The sequence below is a fragment of the Lissotriton helveticus genome, chromosome 7 (assembly GCF_964261635.1).
Source record: "Lissotriton helveticus chromosome 7, aLisHel1.1, whole genome shotgun sequence".
In the NCBI taxonomy this organism is placed as follows: domain Eukaryota; kingdom Metazoa; phylum Chordata; class Amphibia; order Caudata; family Salamandridae; genus Lissotriton; species Lissotriton helveticus.
Window position 1 is genome coordinate 843,374,751 of NC_136068.1, and position 16,124 is coordinate 843,390,874.

The 16,124-nt window shown below is 44.6% G+C and overlaps 1 protein-coding gene across 1 annotated transcript in view; it reads right to left on the minus strand.

Moving 5' to 3' along the window:
* Positions 1–16,124, minus strand: part of SLC23A1 (solute carrier family 23 member 1) — a 447,395-nt gene that overhangs the window by 340,963 nt on the left and 90,308 nt on the right. Inside the window, exon 2 of the mRNA XM_078653352.1 lies at positions 15,759–15,842. Coding sequence (XP_078509478.1) covers positions 15,759–15,842 — 84 coding nt within the window. The remainder of the gene's footprint in view (positions 1–15,758; positions 15,843–16,124) is intronic.

A 16,124-nucleotide genomic window follows, 5' to 3' on the forward strand; every position in this document is an offset into this window, starting at 1 on the left:
GGCGCTCAATACTGAGCCCTGGCACACGCACAGCCATCGCCCTCCTGCCGGTGCGTGCTGTACTTTGCTGCGGCTCCCTGACATGCCTGCTGTGCTGGCTGCCCACAGTGGGTGTGTGCTGTGTCGCAGGTCTAGCAGCACCTGATGTTGATGGTGCCACTGGGATGGGTCTTGCAGCTGGTAACTGGTGCTGTGCCTGATGGAGCTGGCGTTGCTGGTGGTGGTCTGCATGGTGGCACTGGTGCTGTGCCTGATGGAGCTGGCGTTGCTGGTGGTGGTCTGCACGGTGGCACTGGTGCTGTGCCTGATGGAGCTGGTTGTGTGGATGTTTGCTCCTCCTCACCCTCAGGCTCCTCTGGTGCCTCATCTATCTGCAGCCTCTCGCTGTCACTGCTGGTGTTATCTGCGCCACCTGTGATGGAAAGTGGACGTAGATTAATTGCATGTCTCTTTGACATGTGCAGTTGGTACATGCATGCTGGCTACCATTCCCTGACTGGCTGTTGCATTGCGGACATTGGGACATGTCTGGTTGCATTGGAGTTTTTGTAAGTTGTGGACAGACTACATGTCCCACAATGCAATAGGGCATGTTCTGATGTGCATGGGCTGCATGACTGGGGTTGATCATGGGAGGCTATAGGGTCATGGCCATTGTTAGGGGACAGGGTCGCAGTCGCATGCCACTTACCTTGGCTGTCTTGGGTGGGTCGGGATGAGTCCAGAGGGATAACCCCAACACATGCCTCACGCTGCAGTGTGTCCTCCACACGATCCTCCAAGGGGGTGTTGGGAGGGACTGTTGGATCTCCCCCTCCAGTGACAAGGCTTTCACCCAGCCTCTCAGCCACCCTCTCCTTGGCACGACCTCGGAGGTCGTACCACCTCTTTTTGAGGTCGTCTATGGACCTCTGTGTTACTCCCACTGCGTTGACTCTGGCGCGGATGCGCAGCCACAGTCGCCGTTTCTCGGCCTCAGGCACCCTCCTGGAGTCCTTGCCAAATAGTTTGTTATGGTCATGGCAGACTCCATCGATTAGATGCTCCAGCTCCTGCTCATTAAACTTTATCTTGCGCTTGCGCCCGGTGTCACTGGGCCCTGCTGCTGCATCCTGTGGCATAGCTGCAGTCTGCAATATCCAAAATATCCAAGTCTGGAGGTGTTTTGAGAGGAGCTCTGTGTGGTGCTGCTTCAATCTCTGCCTCAGTGTTCTCAATGGGGGAGGGAACTGCCTGCTTCCTGGTTGTGATGTCATCACTGTGCTCGAAATGCGACTTCCCGTTTTTGCGATCTCGCTATTAGCGAGATCGCAATTTCCGATCTCGCTAATTGCGAGATCGCTATTCCTACACGGAAATGGACGGATTTAGCTAATTGTCTGCGAATTTGAAGAATCGCTATCGCCTTTTGCGGACGGTTGCGATTCGCTTTATTTTCTCGCTGTTTTTGATGAATCCCATTATGCGATTTCTAAATAGCGATTCGGTATTAATCGCTATTTAGAAATCGCATATTTCCGTTTTCATGAATCAGGCTGAAAGTGTTGATGTAACAAAGGGGCCAAGTAAGAGGAACGATAATTTTTAGGAACACTGGCTAGGTGGACGAGCTTTCTTCATAGCTGCCTAAAAACTACAGAGCACCCTATCAATCCACAACAGAAGAGAACCAGATCCACTGAAGTTTAGAAAAATGCTGAATACCTGGCTTTATCCACTCAAGACAATGTGTTAACAGTATCCACAGGAACAATAGTGCAGTGACACCCTATTCGTGAGCTTGTGCTCTACAGCACCCCACAGAACCAAGAACACTACACCTGCCAGGTTCCAGCTGTGCCTCAAGGGTCAGCTCTGGCCTCCTTTGTTCCAGGATGATGCTAGCCATGGTAGGAAGAAAAGACCACCTTGGCTCTTCTAAGAACACCATATAGTCCAATGTATTGATTTCAAACTAATGGAATCTGAACCATATCCAAGATATATCCATTAATGGGATTAACATTATTCACAACACATCTTAAAATAAACTAGGTATATTTAGATGTAAGCTGTGATCGCGGGGTTTTAATAAAGGCGATGTTGGTTTAAGAACAAAGTGAAGCCAGGGGTCCCATTATGTTCGATGACAAAGATCGGTGAGGACAACCCCATTCTACTGTCCTTGTTTGCATTTTGGTCTGTTTCCTTTGTGAGTTTGATTTCAAGGCACAGAACTGTCCCTTGAATTATTTATCTTTGTTTAAAATAGTCCTACATCTGAAATAGCACATGCTCCTCAGTGTCTAACCAACAGGATGGCTTGCTTCATGTTAGATGGTGTAGGCACTGATGAAGAGAGTGAAAGTGTTTGAGCACCGGTCTGCTCTGCAGGCAACTACCACTTGAACAACAAAGATGATGGGTTCAGGAGCGGAAGTTGTTTGAGAAGCACATGCAGGGTGAACGATGATGTCAGCACATTCAAAGGTCATTGCAGAAAGATGAACAAAGTGCCGGGGCCAGGGCTTAAAGTGGGCTGGGTCTTGCTGGTGCTCAGTACCGGCAGTTCTAAAAGCAGGTGCTGAGACGGGTCCCTTTCCGGCTCTCCATTTTTGCCCTCACGCTCAGGGGAAAAAATCTCAACTCTGCAGCAGTACCACTGCACGTCAAAGAGACTCGTTTTAGTTATTTCAGTCTCACCATTTCAGAACTGAAGCATTTTCAATATGCTATACTACGAAGCCATGGTTGTTGCTTAGTTATGTTACGCCTCTAACAACCATTGACAAAGCCAATAGCACTAGCTTGTTGTAAGTGTAATGTTACTTGCTGGATTATATATCTGAATGTAATAGCAGAAGTAGCAAAATACCAGTCGTGCAGCACACTATGCTAAGCATAGATTTTCAGCATAAGAGCTTTTAAGCCACGTCCATAATTACATGGGTCACGCCCCTTTGAGAGATCCCCAGTTTTTTCCTCCCACTTAAATCTCTGGCCGGGACTTAATTACAAGCTGCCCCTATGTCACTTTTTCCCCAGTTCAAAGTGACGCAGGGCGTAAATAAGCCCCTTGGTGAGTTCGATTCACCAACATTTTGGAGCACCCAAGTCTATTTTGAGCTACTGTTTCGGTTTTCAAGACTGATGTGTATTTTTCATTTTTCGTTTTTTTGTTTTTTTAAAAATCTTTTTATTATTATAACACAAGAGGAAAAATATACATATCGGGTGTCATTAAACGAAATACAACACAGCTGTGGACGGGCAAATGAAGTGAAGAAGTACCGTACAGTCAGAATCAGCAGAGAAATCAATACCAGCGTAAAGCAGAAGTAAAACAATTAGATAGCAGTGACCGCAGGCACCCCCCCACAGCACCCGCCCACCAGGAGTACAGGATATACGAGGCAGACATATGACACCCAGATACGTCTAGGCAGAAATCAGGAGAATACGCCACATCTCTTGTGAAGAAAGGAAAAGGGAAATAGAATGGTCATAGAAAATAACAAAGGAATTTTTTTTTTTTTAAAACACAACCCCCCACCCTACACCCCTGCAGATGGCTACGACCTAACCCCACTAGCAGCGTGCCTGTCGCCCCCTAAACTACACCCCAAGGAAGGGAAAAAGTTGGTGGAGGAGAATGTTGCAAAACGATACGAGCTCCCGGACTCCCATCCCCCCGCCAAAAGCAGACACCCCCTACCGTAATGTTAAGCAAGTTTTAGCAAATCAAGAGACAGTCCGTAGGGGAGCCGCAAACAGAAAAAGGGCCATCCCGCCAGACCCCCGGCACCACAGAGGCAGCAAATCCCGTCCCGAGCATATCAGACTAACAATAATCAGACAATCAGATTCACATCCGGCCCTCGCTCCCACAGATACCACCCATCAAAGACAAAAGAAACAGTGCAGCAAAGTCCAATCAAGTTCAGCCCAAACCCTCACGATCCATCACGATGACCCCGTCCAGTACAATTAGGTCGCTGCGTTTCTCCACGTAGGCTCTGTCCATCCGAACCGCCATCACAACAAGAATAATAGAAAACAGTAGAGTGTCAAAATCAAGTCGATAGGAGGGAAAACAGGATAGACGTCCACAGAGTCCAAAAGTCAAAGCAAGTCCACTGCCCACCAGCGATAAATCAGCAAAGCGGCCTTGATCACTCACCAAAAGAGGCAAAGGTGTGATCCGACAGACGTTGGAGAAGTCACAATGGCTTACGAAGATGGTCACATCCATCTCGGGCGGGGTCGACATAGGGCTAAATAAACGTCCAGTTCTTTCGGGCTCGATCGCCGCCATCTTAGGGTCGCAGTAGATTTCCGTGTCGGTATCCTACACAGGGTCCTCGGCGACAATCAAGGCGTTCTCCACGGAAGAAATATCTCGGCTCTCCAGGAACAAAGGGCCGGAATCCGGTCCCAAGCCTATATGATCAATAGTTATGATCATCTCCTGGAAGGTGGCGGTGTGGAGCTCCAAAATGGCGGCCATTACAGTGCTTAGCGACGGTGTAGTTTCAGCCCGCTCCATCGCCCCTCAATGAGCGACCGGGCGGGTGTCCGAACCTCGGAGGTCGACTTCTCCGGGGCACAGGGCAGAAGCAATGTAGAAACCACTTTTAAACACGTCCAAAGCACGATGTCAGTACCATCGCCGCCCACGGGGAACCGAGCCCAGAAAACCTCGGGAGCTCAACAGGGCCTCCGGGCAGCGGAGCCCCGAACAAATAGTCGGTACAATAGGCCACCGTAGTTGCTGGGTAGAGCTGTCACCAAATCACCATCCATAACGGGAGAAGAAAAACGCCACTTCGGGAGACCGGAACCGCCCATGGTCCGCGGCCGATGTTGTTCAACTCCAACCCGGCCGGGTTAGAACTCGAGGCCCATGCTGCAAATCTGGGGTAGGCCAAGAATGACACACGACATATCTTTGTCGTCCGAGCAGCTAGAAATTCCGGGATTGCACCTTTCGAGTCAGGCGCAGTTCACCTGCACGGGAGTCCGGCGGGAAATCAGGATAGGAGTCAGGATTCATGAGCCTCTGGCGGAGGTCGGCGGAGCCGGGAGCTTATGCGGCCATCTTGGTCACGAGCGTAGCTCCTCCCCCGTATTTTTCATTTTTAGTCTATGCAGTAATGGAAAAATACACCCAATACATGCGTCAGGACTTCGAGTGTTCGCTCAGTGGAGCCCCCAGAGAGTGAACAAATGCTTTGTATGTATCCAATAACGCAATGAGGAAGCAAACGTGATTGAACACGAAATTTGCAATAATTACAACACTGGTAACATAAAACAGGACGTCCACAGAAGGAAGCACTTCGAATAAAACATACGGGGCAATGGTAAAGGGCATTACTCAACTATCCCCATAGGGTCAGTGAGCATATGTGAATGTAGTATTTGTAACCACAAACCAATGAATACAAAATCCTTAAAGCAAACACAAGTCAGAACTGGTCTTCGCTTCAAGGGGGTGTCTGAGGTGTTACACCCTCCCTCCCTCCCCCCAATAAATGCATTTTCTGGTAAATAGTTGGGTACATGTGCTTTCAGTCGGGGATTGTGAGATGCCAGTCAGATTTCACCAGTAATTTTTACATGCACACAGAAAAAAACACACACTCTCTCCCTCTCTGTTTTGAAAGTCCTCAGAAATATTGGTCATTTTACAAAATATTGTGTTTTCTCTCTTACTTCTCCTGCTAATTCGCATTCTTTTTCCTTTCCACTGACCCATAGGCCCCTCTCAAGTACTCTGCTTGTGTATAATGTATTTAAATATTATATGCCAGCCTGATTGGCTGCAAATGTGAAGCTCCCCCGCCCCCGCCCCACCCCCAATCTTACTGATCAAGCGACTGCTCTGGATACAATTACATAGCGTAAGAGCATGTACGCAAAGTAGCAGGGCTTGTGTTTACTGCACGATTACACACTTTAAAGTTATCGATTTTAGAGGAAAACAAAGATTTTACAAAATGCAATAACATTGAAGGGCGGATGAGCATTGTAAACTCTGAGGAGCATGTGTTCAACGAGATGCCACCCTTTGTTCGAAGAAAACGATCATTTGTAGCCAGACCTCAAAACAAATATGTTTGTCAGTATTTATTTATGGATGTTTATAAACACTAACCATAAACTAACAGCACCACAATCACACCGATGCCTACAAATTACAGCCCATAAACAAAATCAGACTCTGAAGGTATCCTCGTAGTTAGGGTTGGATGGAATCAGAGCCCTATACTAATTAACGGAAGGATTTGCGCTCTATAATTACATGTAACGTAATATAGAACGCCAGAAGACATTCAACAAACTGATTCACAATAAAAGCTAATTCTGCTCATTAAACGAATACATGGTTTCATTTAAAAAAGACTTGTTTTGAACAAATGCCATGGACAAATGCTACTGCTGCACATTTCAAGTTCGTATCCGGGGGGGGGAAACAAGAGCGCAATGACCAAAACTGCTGACATGTAAAGGAGCTCTGTCGGCCATAGGTCTGCCAAACCTATTCGGCTCTAGGTAAGCCTGGATGTAAAATTCCGCTCTGCTGGTGGAGTTTTCAGAATTTGGGAACTCTGCACTATGCAGAGAATGTGGAGTTCCCAATAATTTCTGTTATCCACCTTGTGGAGGAATTTGCTTTCTGTTGGCACGCTCGATTCATGTTTTTGTGCGCTGGCAAGCATGATGAAACTTGCTGGTTGCTTGTGAGTGCATGCAAGATTTGCTAGCCACTCGTGCGAGCTTCTGCCACCTTTTTTGTGACGAAAGCGAGCGACCGTCGCTACACCTCAAACATATTCTCTCCTCGAAAAGCAACTAAGTCCGCTAGAAAAGACGTTTTCAAGTTAATATTCTTCAGCGTATTTTTTTTTTTTTAGCGTGAGAAGATTTTTTTTAATTTTACTTTTTTTTCCAAAAAGGAGACGGGGCCCCAGAGACTCCAACTTCCTGTTTCTGTCCAGCAGGCTCCTCCCAGTGCGTTGTCCACCTCCTGGTCACTTTTCTTTTGGATTTGGAGCTGCTTGGAGCTGGAAGGATCACTCTCTTTGTCTGCTGCATATATACCATTTGATTTAAGAACTTTGTTTTTGTGATAGCACAAGAAAGTTAAAAAACGGTTGTATAAGGGTGTTGTTTGTTTGATAGAAGGCATGCACCCGGATTTATCTGTACTTTAACTTGATTTTTAAGATTTACTGTGGTGAGTGGCCTGCAGTTTCAGTAGGGGCCTAATTATTTTGAGCATTTAATTTTTCTTCTTTTGTAAAAGTAAAATGTTGACCAGTTTAGTACATGGTCTTCATTTTTGTAAATACGTTTGCAATATTCATTTATTTTACTATGCGGCCTAGTCTGCCAATGGACCACCCAGTCAGTAGGCCCAGGACTAGTAATGGGTGCATGAAACAACTGTTTCTGTGATGTCTCTTGAATTGACACATAATTTAGGCCAGGGATGACATTGGATAACATTTAAGTTTGTTTCTTAAGAAAGTGTATAAGTGGGGTAAAATATATTTGGTGTCTTTGGAGGATGTGTGTTGTAAAATTTTACAACTTAATTAATTTTCTTTTTTGGCATTGCTGAATTAATGCTAGTGTTTTCTTCAGTGTTACTATGCCCCCTTTGTCTGGCCAATGTGTGAGTGTGTTTGCCACAGGCCACCATTTGTCTCTCTTCCCCATGCCATGTGGCATGGGGCTATTTTCTATAGTAAGTGTGCAAAGGCCTACATGTGTTCTCTGTTTTCCATGCCTCCTCACTTGTTGTTTAACCATGTAACCAGTGACCATTTTGTGTAGTCAGCCAGTGTGCTTTTCCCATAGGCCTGCATGCATTCTTTGTTGTAGCCATACTTCCTTGCTTGATGTTGTTTTTTGAGCAGTGGCCTTTGGCCATTTTGTGTAGCCATGCTTTTTGCTACAGGCCTACATGCCTTCTATGTTGCGGCCATACCTCCCTGCTTGTCGTTGTTTTTTGACCATGTGACCAGTGGCCATTTTGTGTAGCCAGCCAGTGTACTTTTTGCCATAGGCCGAAATGCATTCTTAGTTGTGGCCATGCTTCCTTGCTTGCTGCTGTGGTTTGACCGTGTGGCTGGTGACCATTTTGTGAAGCTAGCCAGTATGCTTTTTGCCATAAGCCTGTATACGTTCTTTATTGTGGCCATTCATCCTTGCTTGCTGTTGTTGTTTGACCATGTGGCCAGTGGCCATTTTGTGTAGCTAGCCAGTGTGCTTTTGCCAAAGGCCTGCATGTATTATTTGTTGGTTGGCCATGTGACCTGTGGCCATTTTATGCAACCACCCTTTTTCCAGGTTTGCAAAGCCATTTTCTATTGCAATTGATAGGAAAGGGCTACGCTTTTTTGTTTGTTTGTAATTTTTTCACTTTTCCCTGATATCAGTTTAATAATATACGTGAGGCCTAGGCACTCATAGTAAATGCAGTGTATATTATGATTATGAGCAGTATTTTATAATATATGCATTTTTCACCTGCATCACCTTGCCTTCGAAGTCCCAATGGATTTCTCATAGTCCCCTAGTTCCACCACAATGGTTTCTTTGAATTAGTTTTTTTTCCGTCAATTTTATCTCTAATTATTTTTTTTTTAATTCTATGTTTTTTATTTTGTAAACTTTTTTAAAAAAATGATTTAATTTTTTAAGAAAAAAATTATACTTTTTTCATGTTTACATCATTATTTGTTTTTTTTAACATTTTCCCACCACTGATTAACCCCAGCTTGCCGTAGGTGCACAGCCACACAACAGCATTAATTTTCTAAGATTATTAAATTTTCACCTGCACCTCCCTAAGTGTCGCATGTATCTTCCTATATGATGCACATAAAGCAAACATCTGTAGGTTGTTATTATCCATCCTGATTGTAAGTGAAATATTATGTTATGTTGGTGTGGCTTGACTTTGGAATAGATACACTGTATTGTTGTTAATTATTTATAACTTAAGTAACCACACTAAATTATATTGTTTTTCTCTGTACTAATTCAAACTACAACAATGCCATGTTTTACTAATGTTTTTATTCCTTGTTTGCTTTTAGGTGCACAAGAGAAGAGACATCACCCACAGTACTGCCGAATAGAAGGCCTGAACATGTGACGCATGCCCACACAACAACATGTAACATCAGTCCTCCAATCTCTTCAGCTCGTGCATCTAAGAGCCACTGCCAACTGATATCTTCAAGATGGCCCCAAAGAAAGGTGCTGCCAAGAAAGTGGCAAGTACGAAGAAGCAGCTTTCCACCGCTGGTGTGTCGCCCAAACCTTTTTCAGGCAACGTCGTGTGTCTGCCACACCGGCCTCTGGGAAGCACTCTGGGAGCAGCACTTCCGCATCAACAGCGCTCACCTCAACCTAGGCCCAAGCCCATGTCTGACACAGAGGCAGCCACTGAAATCACAGCAACACTGACAAGCAGTGACGTTAGATTGGATTTGCCACTTTTGCAAAGTAGTTACCAATCATGGCGGAAACTCAGTGGACAACAACAGCCAGCAAAAGTAGATCTTCCTGAGGTAGAAGAAGGACAGTAGATTGAGCTTCTTGCTGAGCAAGTAGACCCCCTTCTTTCAGAAGCTCCATTGGCTTCCAGATCTCCAGCAAGATAAAGGAAGTGTACTCCACCATCTTCTCCAAGCTCCCCTTCTGATGATCAAGACTTTAATTAGAACCTGCCTCAGTCACAGACACGCTAGAAGATGCAAGGGAAAAAGAGAGTTCCTGAAAGCCTTAGAGTTATGGATGAAGAAGAGGAGGATTACGAGCCAGTCATCAACATGTACACTACCACAACTCCAGAGGAGACTGGCATTACCCCTCCTCAACCTGCTTTTAGGGATGATACTGATACCACCACGCCAACTCCCATATTTGCAAGGCCCCTGTGACCTGCATCCACAACTACCTCAGTAGAAGTACGCACTGCAGAGAGGCAATTTTCAACACGCCCACCTACCTCCACTTCTTCGGGCATTGGCAGTGGCACCAGTGACCTAATGAGAAAGTGGACCTCGCCAGTTTGGGACATGTTTACGGTTAGAAAGCAGGAGGGTAACATTGCTATATGCCCCCTTTGCAATGCAAGTGTTTGTCGAAGTAAGACTGGTACACACCAAGGTACTGGAGGCCAAACGACCCATTTGAAAAAACATCATGCAATCTTCTGGTAGGTGAACTTTAGCCAAAAAACTGGAGGTGGTTTTGGTAAAGGTGATGAGAGCAGGGAATCTGCTCCGATCATGGTAGATGGTGATGAAGTAGAAGAGGGTGACATATTTATACAAAGCAGCCCTATCCCCAGTAGTGCCCTGGTATCACCCACATCAGTAAGGTCAAAATGGCACAAGAGTCAGATGGAGACACAACAGCAACACCCCAAGACACACATTGAGTCTACCACCTTCTCTCCAGAAGTCGCCTTCATCAGTGGCACCAGAAAAGAAAAATCCAGGCTATTATTACTTCCATGTTAGGCAGGAGGGGCAGTACGAACACGACCACACACGGCATGGTTGTACAATGGGAAGCTGACTAAAATATTAGCGCTGTATCTTATCCCTTTCTCTTTTGTGGAAGGAGTGGGTTTTCTAGAATTTGTGGTGGGCAACTGCTGAAATGGAAGGCTCCCAGACAGACATATTTTACCAGAATTCCAGCACTCCATCATGATGTGCTGCAGTTGGTTGGCCAAGCTTTGCAGCATAGTGCTGTTATATTATCCACCTGACAACAGACATGTAGGCCAGTTGCCAAGACACTGATTACATGTGTATCACTGAACACTGAATCTCTTTCGTGGGAGTTAGAGAAATGATATCTTCAGGTTTTGATGCTGATTACATTTTTTATGCTGCTTGGAAGCATGCAGCAGTGGCATGTTCGCCATGGAGAAATCCCTTACAGCTGCAAACATCTTGGAAGAATTTAACAACAAGGTGCTTGAATGGCTGCGACCCAGAGGGCTTAACATTGGATTTGTTGCCATGGAAAATGGCAGTAATATAGTTAAGGCCATGGCAGATTATGGCTATTTCAAGGACCTGTCATTGGCGCACTGCATCAACATCGTTGTACTTTCTTAAAAAAGTCGACCAAGTCAGCAACTTACTGCCCACCTGTGGAAGAATCTGCACTAATTTCAGCCATTCTTTTAAAGTTCAAAAGCAGTTTAGGATCCTTCTGTGTGATAATAGAGTGCCTGTGAAAGCACTCATACAGGAGGTGCCAACATGTTGGAACTTAACCTATTACATGTTGCAAAATCAGTTTGAGCAGTACAGACCGATCAATGAATATGTCATGCAAAGAGAGTATGCAGCTGGTAAAGGCATGATCATTGAGATAGACAAAGGGGGCCTAGTAAAATGACTGACAGAGATGCTACTTCCTTTTGAGGTTTTCACACATGAAGTTAGCAAGGAGGATAGTGCGATGGGCCAAGCTATCTAGTTGTTGCATCTGGTACAGGACAAGCTAACGAAGGTGTCTGAAATGTACATAGGTGTGGACTAAAAGAAAGATGCGCATGAGTTGGTTGAGAGCTTAATCCTTCACTTGGCTAATAATACAACGCTGTAAAGAGACATTGTGTCATCCAAACAGTACATTTATGCCACAATTCTTGATCCACGGTACAAAAAATTACTGGCCACTTTCATTCCTTTTTAAAAGGGGATGTTCCACAATACAAGACGTGGATTGCTGAGCAAGCGAGTGACCTGGAAGAAGAATGACTGGAAATTAGAGCTCACTCCCCGGCAGACATTCTGGGGTGCAGCCTTCAAGTTCCATAAAGGGCAGAGCTGTTGGCTCACAGCAGCCAACACCAGTAACAAGAAAACCTGCAACAACACAAGAACAGGAGCATCAACTCTAGCCTCTGCCATGGCTTGGTTTCAAGGGGCAGGTCTTAAGTCTTTTGCAGAGGCAAAGGTAAAAGAGGTTGAGAAGGTTACAGCACCATTGACCATTCAGAGGATGGTCCAAGACTATCTGGATGGCCCAACATAAGTCCATCTGAATCGAAACCCTGTTGGTGTACTGGTATGGAAAGAGACGCCAATGGGCAGTGCTTAGCAGGCTGGCAATAAAGCATCTGCCTTGTACAGTAACTAGTGTGCCTGCTGAGCACGTGTTCAGTTCAACTGGCACAGTTGTCACTTTGAGAAGGAGCAGTCTCTTGCCTCAAAAGGTAGAGAGATTGATCATGATCAAAATAAACCAACACCTTGTACCACTGAATTACACCATACCTGAAATACGACAGGAGGAGGATGAGGGTGATTGGTCAGACTCAGGTTATTGTAGTGTACTAGCTGATCAACTTCTGGGCGAACCACCTGAGTTTGAGGACAAACTCTGCTTCTCTGACTGAGTAGGCCTGGGCCATCATAGAACTTTCTATCGCCAAACTGCTTGCCAAAAAAAAAATGGATATACCTAGGTGAACATTATATATTGTGTTTGCTTGTGTCTGACTGACTTATGCAACCCCATTGTTTAAGGCACTTGTATGGCCGGTTTGGAGTTGGACCAGTGTGCAGTGAAGAAGCCGACATTGGAGAGACAATGCCTGCCTCCGTCCCGTGGCTATCCTTTTTTTCATCCCCTAGCATGACTGCCCCAGAACATTTAATTACCAAAACTGCCCAATGTGTGTTGCATGCTTTAAAGAGAAATGACAACTGTGTGCCACCGTGCTGGGATTGGGACAAGTAACTCTTGCACCAATGAGTGAGTGATGACGATGATTCATGTGGTGTCAGACAGTGAGGGAGGGTGCTCAACTATACTTTGTAAGCTTGATTTTGATAATTTGCCATAGTTGTGGCCTGAAGGGTGATCATTTTTTTCTGAAGGACATTGGCCCTTCCCCTTTGCCACTTAGCAAGATTTGCTTGCCGGGTCCATTCCTATTGTTTCTGGTTCACACTCTTTAAAGACCAGACCAGTCCATTTATTTAACAAACACAAATCTACACACAAAATACCCAACATTTCTCTTCTTGTTCATCAACAGCAGTGCACTACAGGTCGCTCTCCCTCATTTGGGTCGGGAGTCGGGACGGAGTTTGGCAGATTCATTACTCTGAGTCAGAAGGATGATGGAAGCAATCAGGGCGGGACTACCTCAACAACAGCCAGTAGAAGGAAGTTATGTACTTTAGGGAAACCAACATGATGATGACTCCTACTCATCTTTGTGGACTGGTGAGATGTGCGTTAATTTGGGTAATGCAATGCTGCAGAGTGTGTGTACTGGCTCAAATTTGAAACTTCTCTATTATGTGGTCAGATAGGGGCCTGTGGGTGCAAGTAACTGGACTCTGGAGATAGACATGTGACGTCACATCATCACATTATGCATGCACTTGGATAAATGTTATGATGACACTTGTAAGATTAATCATACCGGTACATGCAGCCACTTATCTGTGATTGGTTGTAAATTGCTTGTACTTATCAGTTAATCGATCACACATGAACCATAAAATGAATGGCTGCAGCAGACTATGGTCTTGCTCTGTCTCGGGGTCTTCTTGGTGCATTCCTCATGCAGCTTACCTTCTGTCCTTCTCCTTGACTCTACAATGTCATTTCTGTTTTACCATCCGCAGGCCTTCTCTTCTCCTGCATTACCCTACCAGACCGCTTCAGCCAGGCACCCAAAATTGATAGACATTCTGAGAAGAATGAAGATGCACCCCCAATTTGGCAATACAGTATCATTTTTCTTTTAAGTACAGTGCAAAGTAAAAGTAAAACACAAAAATACTACTTCAGGAATGAAGTATCATAGAATAATGTTTTCCTTCACTTTTTAACAACAAAAGCAAAACCTACCCTCTCTACCCAAAACAGGCCCACCCCCCCTTCCAAACAAATAAATAGTATCTCCCAACCAACGTCCAAATGTCCAAAACAGTCCAAAATTGCCCTAACTGCCCTTCCAAATTCCCACCCTCTCCGCCAACAATAAAAGTCCCTCCCACCAATACAAAAAATAAAAAAAAGCTTGAAGAGGGCATCTTCTACTCAGGTCCAGAGGCAATTCAGGCTCTGAACCATCTGGGCTATCCTGTTCTCTAATTGGCCCATATGCTGCAGAAGGCAGCTCAGCATGTGGAGGTCTGAGCGGGTAGGGGACAGTAGTGGTGGTTAGGCCCCCTGACAGCTGGTTGCAACACTGGCGGTAAAGTATTGGCCGGTAATCTGAAGGATGCTACTCTCTGCAGTCTGCAGCTGGCGCTGCTGTAATGGACAAATATCTTACTTTAATTCCAATGGCCCTGCTCTTCTCAAAATGCCTTTCAAATTCTACCCTGACTCTAAAGAGGCAGGTGAATAATAAATAAGATACTATGTTACACATGTCTCGTATAAAATGCAGATATCCTATCTGCCATATGTAGTTGATGGGAAAAAACGATGCTCTGCAATACAGGGACAGGAAAGGGATATACAGATTGTATTTGCACATTTTTCACAGAGTATCCCATCTGCAAAAACCTGAAATCAGGCACTTAGTCCCAGTTTACTTCCTGGCCTTGCCCTCCACCACTAATTATTTCCAACAAATTATATGCTTGGCAGTAAGGAAAGGAAACTTGACTCACTATACAGCAGGGTAAATTAGAGGGACTAGAAGGTAGGGCGCTTGCTATAGAATAGTGGGTTTAACCTGATCATCATCTTGGGACTAAGCTTTGGCTTATTCAGTCACTTTAGTTGACAAAAGTCAAAAGGTAAACATTTGAACATGCGTAAATCTGTTATAGAAACCATGAAATATATTTATGAATCACTTCACATAAGCATAAAAATATGGCACATGTCAAAAATTGATTTTTAAAATGTTGGGTAGGTTGGTACAGAACCTAGGAAAGAATAAACAAATGAAGTACTAAGAGGTGACTTAGTGGGTAAAGGGAAACACACCTTGTGTTTGGTTTGCAATGCATTGCAAACTTTGTAAATGCTGCATTAACTGAAGCAGATGCACATTTCACAGCCAAAACTGCAATCACGATGCTGCACTTAGGTCATGAGTGGCAAAATGCCATGGGCAGGGAGGGAGGTGATGAATTGTGGTGGGTGGGATACATATATGCCTCGCTTCACAAATACAGTGAGCCTAGGAAATAGACCAAAAATTAAAATACCCCCCACTTTGAACCACAGCTTTGATAAAACCAAGTAAGCGATGTAGGTGAGCATGTCCCTCTCCAGAAGCGCTCCCTTGTTTCTTTATCCAAGCAAGTATTCATTCATCCTTTCTTTTTTCTATATTCACCCATTGATAGCCACAACATGATTTAAGCTTTACTTTCTTTCATAAAAATGTCCACCATTTCCAATCCATATTTTCATCCATATATCCATACATTTAATATCCATCATTTCAACCATCCTTTCACCCTTCCATTAATTTACCGCCCCTGCATCCTTTCACCCACCCATGCAGCCTTTCACCCACCCACGTATCTTTTCACTCATATACCATTACACCCTCCTTTATTTTAACCTTCCGTTTCCATCAATCGAACATTTTTGTTGTTCATTATGTGAGCTTTTACTGAGTTGTAGATAGAAGAGGCCATAAGAACTCAACCATCACTGTTGCTGCTAAAACAGGGAATTCAAAAGTCTCATGACGCCCTTATAGTGAGTATAACAGTAATTGTCAATAAGCAAGCAAAGTGACTTACCACTGCCTGTCCCTGCTGCCGCTGTGTCTCCCCCTTCAACCACCTCTGCAGCAGAACTGGCTCCGGCACTGGTAGTGTGTGCAGCTAGAAAAAACAATACATATTTTTTAGATGCCAGATACGCCTCCCCTTATTTTTGTTATAAATGAAATACAACTGCAAAACATTTCTACAGTTCAGTTAGCAGTATTGTTATGTTCTATATAGGTATCCCAATATAGGCTCAGGTAGTCACCTAACCTTTTACCTATATTCTCCCCTACCATTACACTACATAACGGTTTTTGGGACTGAACTTTTACCCAATTACGGTACTGCTTTTAGGACATAAGGTTTTCCCTGAAAACTAGTCTCATTCATTATGCA